Here is a 13,165-nt window from a genome sequence, read left to right as displayed (position 1 = left end):
AGTATTTACCCCAAAGATACAAATGTAGTGATCCCAAGGGGTACGTGCACCCCAATGTTTATAGCAGCAATGTCCACAATAGCCAAACTATGGAAAGAGCCAAGATGTCCATCAACAGATGAATGGATAAAGAAGATGTGGTCTATATATACAATGGAATATTATACAGCTATCAAAAAAATGAAATCTTGGGGCACCTGGGTGGCTCAGTCGTTAAGCGTCTGCCTTCGGCTCAGGTCATGATCCCGGGGTCCTGGGATCAAGCCCCGCGTCAGGCTCCCTGCTCATAGGGAGCCTGCTTCTCCCTCTCCCACTCCCCCTGCTTGCGTTCCCTCTCTCACTGTGTCTCTCTCTGTCAAATAAATAAATAAAATCTTTTAAAAAAATTAAATCTTGCCATTTACAATGACGTGGATGGAACTAGAGGGTATTATGCTAAGCGAAATAAGTCAATCAGAGAAAGACTATTATCATATGATCTCACTGATATGAGGAATTTGAGAAACAAGACAGAGGATCATAGGGGAAGGGAGGGAAAAATGAAACAAGACGAAACCAGAGAGGGAGACAAACCATAAGAGACTCTTAATCTCAGGAAACAACTGAGGGTTGCTGGAGGGGAGGGGGGTGGGAGGGATGGGGTGGCTGGGTGATGGACCTTGGGGAGGGTATGTGCTATGGTGAGCGCTGTGAATTGTGTAAGACTGATGAATCACAGACCTGTACCCCTGAAACAAATAATACATTATATGTTAATAATAATAATAATAATAAATGTGAACAACTGAGAATTTCCATATTTAAAACCAACAACAATAAAGAGAAAGGTCAAAATGAGTAGAGAACAATTGATTCTGGAGGAAACAAGAATTGCGGTAAGAGAGGAGGACTTCAAAATCATTCTCATTAGTATTATAAGAAAAGACTCGAGAATATATCCATTTACAAACTAGAATAAGCTAATATGCAAAAAGGGAATAACAAGTAAGAATCCATGAAACATAAGGATGCAATTATCAAAATTAAGGGAAAAAATTAGTTGAGTTGGAAGAAAAAAAAAAATGAAGTCTCTCAATATGTAAAGCAATAAAACCCAGAGGTGAAAATATCTTTTTTTAAAGTCAAGAATAGGGGCACCTGGGTGGCTCAGTCGTTAAGCGTCTGCCTTCGGCTCAGGTCATGATCCCAGGGTCCTGGGATCGAGCCCCGCATCGGGCTCCCTGCTCGGCGGGAAGCCTGCTTCTCCCTCTCCCACTCCCCCTGCCTGTGTTCCCTCTCTCGCTGTATCTCTCTCTGTCAAATAAATAAATAAAATCTTTAAAAAAATAAAAAATAAAAAAAATAAAGTCAAGAATAAGATATAAATCCACAAAAAGATGGAAAAACATTCCATGCTCATGGATCAGAAGAATAAACATTGTTAAAATGTCTATGCTACCCAGAGCAATCTATACCTTCAATGCCATCCTGATCAAAATTCCAATGACATTTTTCAAAGTGCTGGAACAAACAATCCAAAAATTTGTATGGAATCAGAAAAGACCCTGAATCGCCAAGGAAATGTTGAAAAAGAAAAACAAAGCTGGGGGCATCACGTTGCCTGATTTCAAGCTATGTTACAAAGCAGTAATCACCAAGACAGCATGGTACTGGCACAAAAACAGACATATAGACCAATGGAACAGAATAGAGAGCCCAGATATGGACCCTCAACTCTATGGTCAAATAATCTTTGACAAAGCAGGAAAAAATATGCAATGGAAAAAAGACAGTCTCTTCAATAAGTGGCACTGGGAAAATCGGACAGCCACATGCAGAAGAATGAAACTAGACCATTCTCTAACACCATACACAAAGATAAACTCAAAATGGATGAAAGACCTCAATGCGAGACAGGAATCCATCAAAATCCTAGAGAAGAACATAGGCAGTAACCTCTTTGACATCAGCCACAGCAACTTCTTTCAAGATACATCTCCAAAGGCTAGTGAAACAAAAGCAAAAATGAACTTTTGGGACTTCATCAAGATAAAAAGCTTCTGCACAGCAAAGGAAACAGTCAACAAAACAAAGAGGCAACCCACAGAATAGGAGAAGATATTTGCAAATGACACTACAGATAAAGGGCTGGTATCCAAGATCTATAAAGAACTTCTCAAACTCAACACCCAAAAAACAAATAATCAAGTTAAAAAATGGGCAGAAGACATGAACAGACACTTCTCTGAAGAAGACATATAAATGGCTAACAGACACATGAAAAAATGTTCATCATCATTAGCCATCAGGGAAATTCAAATTAAAACCACACTGAGATACCACCTTACACCAGTTAGAATGGCAAATGGACAGGGAAAGAAACAACAAATGTTGGAGAGGTTGTGGAGAAAGGGGAACCCTCTTACACTGTTGGTGGGAATGCAAGTTGGTATAGCCATTTTGGAAAACAGTGTGGAGGTGCCTCAAAAAATTAAAAATAGAGCTATCCTATGACCCAGCAATTGCACTACTGGGTATTTACCCCAAAGACACAGATGTAGTAAAAAGAAGGGCCATATGCACCCCAATGTTCATAGCAGCAATGTCCATAATAGCCAAACTGTGGAAAGAGCTGAGATGTCCTTCAACAGATGAATGGATAAAGAAGATGTGGTCCATATATACAATGGACTATTACTCAGCCATCAGAGAGGATGAATACCCAACTTTTACATCAACATGGATGGGACTGGAGTAGATTATACTAAGTGAAATAAGTCAAGCAGAGAAAGTCCATTATCATATGGTTTCACTTATTTGTGGAACATAAGGAATAGCATGGAGGACATTAGAAGAAGGAAGGGAAAAATGAAGGGGGGGAATCGAAGGGAGAATGAACCATGAGAGACTATGGACTCTGAGAAACAAACTGAGGATTTTAGAGGGGAGGGGGGTGGGGGGATGGGTTAGCCTGGTGATGGGTATTAAGGAGGGCACGTACTGCATGGAGCACTGGGTATTATATGAAAACAATGAATCGTGGATCACATCAAAAACTAATGATGTAATGTATGGTGACTAACATAACATAATAAAATAAAATTTAAAAAAAAGATATAAATCCACGAGGTCCAACATCCATCTAAGGAGGATCTTTAACAACAGAACAAAGGACAAAGGAGGAGAAATAATCAAATGTAGAAGAAAATCCCTAGAGCCTAAAACACGACTCTTCAGCAATTGTGGTTCAGCAAAAATGAAAAATAACTCAGAAACACGACCTCACTAAAGGTCAGTACATCTCAATGGGTGCCTCTTTTCAATTCTTTTCTCTGGATCCTCTTCTCTTTGATCTCTAAATTGTATGTACATGAGGGCTTGTTATTTTCACTTCTTTGTCTCTGCTATATTTCACTCATTCACTAAATGATCTCATCTAAACTTATCATTTTGAGGGGTGTGTGGGTGGCTCAGTCGGCTAAACATCTGACCCTTAATTTCAGCTCAGGTCATGATTTCAGGGTCATGATATTGAGCCCCCCGTCAGGCTCCACACTGAGAGTCTGCTTGAGGATTCTTTCTCTCTCCCTCTGCCCCTCACCCCACTCGTGCTCTCTCTTTCTAAAAAAATAAATAAATCTTTAAAAATAAATAAATAAATAATAAACTCATTACTTTGAATGTCATCTATACATTGATAACCCAAATTTTATCTGTCCATTCACAATCTCTCCACAAAACTCCAGACATCAAATTGATTCCTTTCTGCAATCTAACCTACATTTCAAATACATTATGTCTACAATAGAGTTATCATCTCGATCCATACTCCAAACTGTTCATCTCCTTGTCTTCCCCATCTCAATAAACAGGACACCATTAATCCAGTTGCTCAGGCTATAAAATCACAGGTCATGCTTAACTCCTCTCTTGCTCATGTTCTGCCTCCAATCCATCAGCAAGGTCAACATCTAGCATGGATTTCCAAGAATGGTATGTCCAAGAAGAACATGAATTCCCTAACACTATGATGAAGTTGCATCCTCTCTCCTACCATTCACTACCCTGTTTGTACTAATTACATCTCTCATTCAAAGCAATGCAGTTTTTAAGAGCATGAGAATGCCTCTCTTTGTCTATGGCACAAACACTGCATGTTCTACAGTAAATAATATTTACATGATATTTTAAATGTTGAATATGGGTTTCCATTTTCAAATTATCAAACTATAAAAGATTTAATTTGCTAAATTAATTGTAAGTTCTGTAAACCTTGAAAATGTGAAAGTAATGCAAAACAGGAGTTAACAGGTGGAAGTAGATGTGGAGGAAAATACAAGGACAATAAATCTCTGACTTACCCAGTAGGAAATCAAGAAGCACTGTCAAAAACTATCAAGAAATGGAATTTTTATGAAGTTAAATAACAAAAGAATTTTTTAAACGAGCTGGCAGGAAGTGGGAGTGGGGAAAGAAGACAAGTGTAAGTGAACTTGGTATCTTTCATGCCACAGATGGGAAACAATAACTATTTTTAAATTGATACATTAACAAATAAAGTGCATGAATATTATTTAAGACTTGAAATTAAACTCCAGAAAAACTAACCATAAAATCATTGGAAATAATTACTTCCGATGAGTGGTAATGAAGGAGAGTGTATCGAACCTTACTTTTCAGTTAGCATCCTCTTCAGTGTTTGAATTTTTATTATGGCACATATTGCTGGCATAATAATTAAATAAATAAATATATTAATAACAGAGCAAATGATCACATCTAATCTAGTTTTATGTCTACATTTTCACACATTTATCTGAATAAAAGTTTATAAAGAGACACCAGTTTTTTTTCAGTGTTGGTTGGTAAAATAAAAGATAAATGCTGATCTGGGAACCACTATGAAAGTACAAAGACTAGCTAAGTACAATCTGGTCAAAATATGTTGATGCCAGAGTATGTAATTAATAAAAGAACTCTATACAAAGGATCCTTCACATCTAGAACCAGAAAAGCTCACACAGTGATTCACTGTAATTTTTCTCCTTAAAGTACTGCAGGCCTATATGCCCCTCCAAAGGGAGACGCTGCTGTTTTGGACACAGTGAACACGTCCATTGTCCTAATACTACCTCTCATCCTATCTCTATGCTTATAAACATGGCACTATTTTTACCTTGAGTAATGCATGGCTTGGTGGCCTGCAATATTAAAATAGAAGTCCGTGGTATGCTTCATCTCATTGGTGTGCCCAGTTGACTCAATCCAGTGTCCTATTGGGAGACAATAAACACCATCCACCAAGTTGTTTTCATTATAAGTATAGCAACGGTCATGGTGAGGTCCATTGCCTGGAACAAGAAGAAATGACAAACAGAGCAATTAAATCAATGTTTTGCTTAAGCAGCCACAGAGTAGCTGATGCGAAATTAATAGGAAGAAGAAAATAAATATAAAGCTGCTTAATCCACACATTTCAGTATGAACAAAAATAGACTAGAGGGGAAAAACAGAAAAAATTTGTAATTACATATGAATTTCATAGAGTTCTGTGCTCCCTTGGAATACATGCATATTTCCAAAAGCATATTAACTCTCAGAGTTTAATGGTACCTCTCAGTGCCCTAACTACCCATTGTGAGTCATTTTGCAGCCTTTTTATCTTTCTGGTATGCAAATTCATAACTAAAATCAGTAATAAAAAAGAATCAGTAATAAAGTGTTTTAGTATCTGCTCAAACAAATGAATTTTTAAAATAAATACATTAATAAATAATGAAACAAATGATCACATCCAACCTAGTCTGCATGTAAATCAGTGGTTAGTACTATTTTCAGATGGGAAATTATCACAGAGATTAGCTACGTTGCCCAAGGTCACAAAACTAGCAAGTGCCAAGCTAGTGGCAAACTGATACCTAGATCCCCATCTTTCAGGCACCTGATCCCTTCATGCTGTTTTCTGCCTACTTCACAAGCACCAGTACACACCATCCTCCCTCCATGGAGTGAACCAAAAGAGAGAGAAATGGAAGAACATGTCTCTGAAAATACTTTTTGCCTACATCACATTCTGCCCAGTATCAACTACACTAGTACACAGATCTTTTACTTCTATGAAATTATAATTCATATATTATTTCTATTCACCTTTATGTGACCACCCCATTTCAAATCATTCCTTTCCTTAAACTACCTAATTTCCTATACTGTCTTTAATACAAAAAAAAAAAAGAGTAAGCAAAATAAAAATAGGAGTAAGTCACGTTTGCTACAAATATAAAAATCTGACTCATTTGTCCCTTGCTCTATCTTATAAAATATTTTACCTAAAGTTATTTGGCATAAAATCTCAAAAACAAAGAAATCCTTAAGTCATTGGGCAATTCTTTAGGATATAACTCCCTTCCATCAGGTAGGAGGTACAAGATGGCTCCCTTAATAAATCACCACTGATCTCCCTAGATCAGACTTCCCTTTTTCTTTTGATGGCTACAAGGCACTACACCAAGTGATCCTTTACCCTTGATATTTAATAGATGAAAACCAAACTATACTAGCACCCCACTTCTAGAAACATATCAAATAGAAATATAGCAAGAATAAAAAAGATACATAGAGATACATGTGTGAACAATACTATTTTAATAGCACACACTCAACTATATAAATTCATCTATTCATTTTTCCACAAATGCTTATTAAATGTCATCTACATGATCTACACTGTGCTAAGTCATGTTAAGGATTTTGGTATTTACCATAGGAACAAGCAGATAACATGACCAAATTTTTATTTTAAAAGTATCTCTCTGGTCACAGAGTAAAAATTTAATTCAGATGCAATAAGATTAAGCAAAAAGTCCATTTAAGAAACTACTGGTCTAGCCCAGGCAGAAGATGATGAAAGCCTGGAGGTAGAAATGGGAACGAGTGGGCAGATTCAGGAAGGAAAAACCACAGGGCGGATATGGGAGGTACAGGAGAAAGGGAGGCAACAGTGACTCTAGGCTTCTGGCAAATATAACTCAATATATGGTGGTACCATTCACTAAGATGTGAAATCTGTAAGACGTTGGAAGGGAAGACCACCAGTCTGGTTTTTGGACTTGAAGTGCCATTTGTATACAAAAAGAGATGTTAAGTACAGAGTTGGCATTATCGGTTTGACACTCAGGCCAGAGATCTGAAGTAGAAAAATAAATTTATGAGTCACCTAAGTGTAAATGGCAACTGAGGCAAGGATTTAGATGAGTCACAAAGAAAAACAATAGTGATGCAGAAGAAAAGGTTTCTAGAGCCAAGTCTGAAAGCATCCCAATATTTAATAGCTGGATAAAGAAGGATGAGCTTACAAAGGAGGCACAGAAAAGGAAGGTGAAGAGAAAGACTAGGAGTGAGTAAGTGAGGTGGGGGAACATGATTGAAAGTGTAAATAGATCCTAAAAACTGAGTGAATGCATGTCCGATTGTTAATAGTTACATCTGGAGAATGGAATTGGGATGAAGAGGACCATTTTACTCTAAACTATTCTGAATTTGTTGGATTTGTCACAAAGCACAAGTATTACTTTTTGGTTTAATAAAAGAATAATATCTGTGGTTCCCACTGTTCAGTACAATAGACTTACAACAATTTATTTATTTACTTTTTATTTTAAGTAGACTCCACGCCTAATGTGGGGCTTGAACTCCTGACCCTGAGATCAAGAGTCAGGTGCTCTACTGACTGAGCCAGCCAGGTGCCCCTAGACTTATGACAATTTAAAGATATTTATTTATTTATTTATTTATTTATTTATTTATTTATTTATCTATCTATCTATCTATTTATTTATTTTAGAGAGAGACAGCGAGTGCAAGCAAGAAGAGGAGCAGAGGGAGAGGGAGAGACAGAAAACTAAGCAGACTCCATGCTGAGCACAGAGCCTGACTTGGGGGGGGAGGGGGGCTTGATCTCACATTCCTGAGATCATGATCTGAGCCAAAACCAAGAATTGGACGCTTAACCAACTGAACCACCCATGTACCCTGAGACTTATGACAATTTAAATGTTACAACTTAAATACAATTATTAAGGAGCTCAAATGTACATAAATTACAAAGTTTAAGAAAAATTATTTACATAACGTCAACTTCCTAAGAATTCTTCATTCCTGGAATTCGTTTTTTGAATTACTCATTTTTACACATACATGTTTTAGAAGTAACAAAACACTTCTATTTCTTTCAGCCAGGGAGGTATCAGTGGAGGTCTAATGGAGAGCCAGAACTCCCACCCCACTCAGTAGTAATAAAGTCAATCCCTTCAGTTGTCAATGGGTGGGGAGGTACCCCCACCCTCCTACTGGAGCAGTGCTAGAGGAATCCAGTTAAACCAGAAGATTTGAATAAGATCCAGGGTCACATTATAAAATACTCAAAATGTCCAGGTTTCAATAGAGTCACTCCTTATATCAAAAATCACAAAGATCTCAAACTGAATAAAAATTAAAAATGTTTGCAAGATGCCAACATCAAGATGACAGCGATGTTAGAATTATCTGAAAAAGAATTATCTGGAAAAAAAAATTATCTGAAAAAGCTTCAACAACCCATTTTTATTTTTTTTATTTTTTTAAAGATTTTATTTATTTGACAGAGATAGAGAACACAAGTAGGCAGAGTGGCAGGTAGAGAGAGAGGGAGAAGCAGGCTCTCTGCTGAGCAGACAGTCCAACACGGGGCTCCATCCCAGGACCCCGGGATCATGACCTGAGCCAAAGGCAGCCATTTAACCGACTGAACCACCCAGGCGCCCCAACAACCCATTTTTAAAAAATGAACCAAGTGTATGATGTCTAGAAGAAACTCACTTCAAATTATAGGCAGCTGGAAAGTAAAAGTGAAGAAAAAGATATACCATGCAAACATTAATCAAAAGAAAGAACAGGTGGTTATGTTAATATCATATAAAGTAGAACCTTCAGAGCAAAGAAAATTACTAGAGATAGAAAGGGAAAGTATATGATGTTAAAAGTATCAATCTATCAAGAAGCTATAAGAATTCTAAATGTGTACACAACAAAAAACAGAGCTGCAAAATATGTGAAACTAAAAAGTAAGACAACTGAATGGAGAACAGACAAGTCTGGAATTAAAGTTGGAAATTTCAACACCTCTCTCTCAACAATTCATAGAACAACTAGACAAAAAATCAGCAAGGAATAAAATAACATCACTGTCAACCAATGGAATCTAATTGACATTTATAGACACACCACCCAACAATAGCAGAATGTACATTTTCAAGTGTGCACAGAACATATACCAGGCTAAATCATATCCTGGACCATAAGACAATATCAAAACTTTAGAATTAAATCACACAAAGTGTTTTCCCTGACCTCAACAGAATCAAACTGGAAATCAATAACATAATAGGAAAATATTCAAATACTTGGAAACTAATATACATACTTCTAAATAATCTGCGGTTCAAAAAGGAAGTCTCAAAGTTATTAAAAATACATTGCAATGAATGAAAATCAAAATAATATGTGTCAAAATATGTGGGACACAGATAAAACAGTGCTGTGAGGGAAATTTATAGTACTAAATATATACAGTAAAAATAGGAAAAGTTTCAAATCAATCTAGCTCCACTTCAAGAAATTAGAAAAAGAAGAGCAAAATAAATCCAAGGCAAACAGAAGGAAAGAAATAATAAAGAATGGAAATCAATGAAATTAAAAAACAGAAAAACATTAGAGAAAATCAATGAAATAAAGAGCTGATTTGTTGAAAAGATCAGTAAAACTGGCAAACCTCTAACGAGACTGGCAAAGAAAAGTGAGAAAAGGCACAAATTATGAAAGAAAGGAAGAAAAGAAGGAAGGAAAAGAGAGAAAAGAAGGGATATCACCATAGACCTTGCAGGCATCAAAAGTATAAGACAACACTATAAACAACAAAACACACATAAATTTAACAACGTAAATGAAATGGACCATCCTCAAAACGCAAATTACCACAACTCATTTAATATGAAATACAGATTGAATATCCATATAACTCTTAAGGATATTGGATACATAATTTTATTTATTTTTTTTTTTTAAAGATTTTATTTATTTATTTGAGAGAGAATGAGAGACAGCATGAGAGGGAGGAGGGTCAGAGGGAGAAGCAGACTCCCCGCTGAGCAGGGAGTCCGATGCGGGACTCGATCCCGGGACTCCAGGATCATGACCTGAGCCGAAGGCAGTCGCTTAACCAACTGAGCCACCCAGGCGCCCTGGATACATAATTTTAAAACCCCCCAAAAAAGAAATCTCAAAGCCCATGTGGTTTCAATGAAGAATTCTACCAAATGCTTAAAGAAGAATCCATACCAATGCTATACAATCTCTTCAACATAGTACATAGGCATAAAGATAAAAGAAATAAAACTGTACTTTATTTGCAGATGACATGACTGTCTATGAAGAAAATCCCAAGGAATCAATAATAATTTTTTAAAATCTCCTAAAATAAGAGAGTTTAGCAAGGCCACAAGATAAAGATAAGCATGCAAAATAAATTGTATTTCTATATACTAGGAATGAAGATTTGGCCATTATAATTAAATAAAATACCATCTACATAGTCATAAATCTAAGAAAAACATGTACACAATTTGTATGCTTAAAACCATAAAATGTGAAAAGAAATCAAAGAAGATCTAATAAATGGAGAAACATACCATGTTAATGGATTGGATGCCTCAACCTCTACATCTTATACAAAAATTAACTGAAAATGGATCATGGACTTAAATATAAAAGGTGAAACTATAAAACTTATAGAAAAGCAAATAGGGAAAAAATTCAGTATTCAGAGTTCTAAGACTTCACACTAAAAGTACAATCCAAAAAGGAAAAATTTATAAATCTGATTTTATCAAAATTATAAACTTTTATTCTGCAAAAGACCTTCTTGGGAGAAAAACAAGTTACAGATTAGAATGAAATACTGGCAAATCATATACCCCAACAAAGGACTAGTATCTAGAATATTAAAGAACTCTCAAAACTCAACAATAAGTAAACCAACAATCCAATTAGCATATGGGAAAAAGATATGAAGTGGCATTTCACCAAAGAGGATATACAGATGGCAAATAAGTACTTGAAAAGATGTTCAATATCACTAGCCTTAAGAAAAATACAAATTAAAACCACAATGAGATAGCATTACACACCTATAAAATTTTTTTATTTTTACAAAATAAAAAATAGTGACACCACCAAATGCTGGATACAAGGCTGGGAAAAACTGGATAACTCATATACTGCTAATAGGAATGTAAAACAGTACAACCACTCTGGGGCAATGTTTGGCAATTTCTTTTAAAAATTAAACTTGCAAGAACTATACAACCCAACTCTACTCCAGGCATTTATCTCGGAGAAACTAAACTTTTATTCACACAAAAACCTGTAGAAGAATTTTTACAGTAGTTTTATTCATTGTAGTCAAAACCTAGAAACAACCCAGATGTCCTTTAGTGTGTGAATGTTTTAACAAATTATGATACATCAACACCATTTGTTTTAACAAATTATGATACATCAACACCAATGATTTAGCCATAAAAATGAATGACCTATTGATATGTGCAACAACCTAGGTGAATCTTAAACAAATTATGCTAAGTGAAAAAACGCCAATCTCAAAAAGTTACATACTCTAGAATTCCATGTATATAACATTCTTAAAATGAAAAGATTTATAGAGATAGAGAACAGATTAGTGGTTACCTGGGGTTCTGGGGTGTGGGGGAGGGGGAAAGTGGGCATGGCTATAAAAGAGTAACATGGAGACCCTTGTGGTAATGAAAATGTTACCACTGAGGGAAACAATAAAAGCTACACAGTATCTTTCCATATTACTTCTAACAACTGCATGTGAATGTACAATTACCTCAAAATAAAAAGTTTAATAAACAAATAAAACTTGGGTGTTTGTGGGCGCCTGGGTGGCTCAGTTGGTTAAGCAACTGCCTTCAGCTCAGGTCATGATCCTGGAGTCCCAGGATCGAGTCCCACATCAGGCTCCCTGCTCAGCAGAGAGTCTGCTTCTCCCTCTGAGCCTCCCCGCTCTCATGCTCTCTCTCTCATTCTCTCTCTCTCACATAAATAAATAAAATCTTTAAAAAAACAAAAACAAAAAAAACTTCGGTGTTTGTTGTGTTTTGTTTTTTCCAAATAGACTGGAAAATTTTTAGGCTTCTAATTCATTTTCTGTTCCATAAGACTGGCCTAAGAATACAATATATATAACACATTGTTTAATACCACAGTGATCATTTAATGCCTAGAAGCTCAGTTAACTTTTCCAGATCTCATCCACCTCACAAAAGGACCAGTTGGCTATAAGGTTAAAGGAGTAACTTTGTGACAGGGGAATGGGTGGGGCAAGAGAGTAGATACAAGTGAATTATCTGTCCAGATTGGAGCTGGCCAATGCCAATTATTCATTAGCATTAATTTAAAATAAATAAATAAATAAACAGCTCACTAAGGTAGAATAAACTAATCTGTCATTGGCAGAAAAGTGGAAAAGGATTGATTTAATTAACAATAAACACCTATTTCCTTAGAGCAAATTTGGCCATCATGTTATTTGTTCATCAAGGCAAATTACGTAAATTTAAATAAAGTGAATAAATGTGAAGGAATAAGAGGCCTGCTTCCTGACACACCAAAAAAACCAGAGAAGTAAGAAACCTCAGAATTTAAAATCAGAACCAACACATTACTTCAAATAATTCTACAAGTTTGAAAGTTCGGGTTAAACTGTTTATTTTTTACAAGGAAGTTTTAAAGTTATATTGCATAAACAAAATCTACTGGGTAGTGCAGTCCACTTAAAATAAAATTCTAATTGGGCGCCTGGGTGGCTCAGTTGGTTAAGCGACTGCCTTCTGCTCAGGTCATGATCCTGGAGACCCAGGATCGAGTCCCGCATCGGGCTCCCTGCTCAGCAGGGAGTCTGCTTCTCCCTCTGACCCTCCCCCCTCTCATGTGCTCTCTCTCATTCTCTCTCTCAAATAAATAAATAAAATCTTTAAAAAAAATAAATAAATAAAATTCTAATTATTATTCATGTTATTTTATTTGAATCTATCCTCTTTGGAGTTTAATTACTTTGAAGTTTTTGTTT

At 36.0% G+C, this 13,165-nt stretch overlaps 1 protein-coding gene across 3 annotated transcripts in view; it reads right to left on the bottom strand.

Moving 5' to 3' along the window:
• Positions 1 to 13,165, bottom strand: part of EPM2A (EPM2A glucan phosphatase, laforin) — a 191,888-nt gene that overhangs the window by 155,123 nt on the left and 23,600 nt on the right. For all 3 annotated transcript variants that reach the window (XM_036087705.2, XM_078054614.1, XM_036087700.2), the window contains exon 2: positions 5,156 to 5,330. In XM_036087705.2, the coding sequence (XP_035943598.2) occupies positions 5,156 to 5,330 (175 nt within the window). The remainder of the gene's footprint in view (positions 1 to 5,155; positions 5,331 to 13,165) is intronic.

The sequence above is a fragment of the Halichoerus grypus genome, chromosome 9 (genome assembly GCF_964656455.1).
Source record: "Halichoerus grypus chromosome 9, mHalGry1.hap1.1, whole genome shotgun sequence".
Classification (NCBI taxonomy): domain Eukaryota; kingdom Metazoa; phylum Chordata; class Mammalia; order Carnivora; family Phocidae; genus Halichoerus; species Halichoerus grypus.
Note: the sequence above shows the minus strand (reverse complement) of the source record. Positions and strands in the feature narration are given on the sequence as shown.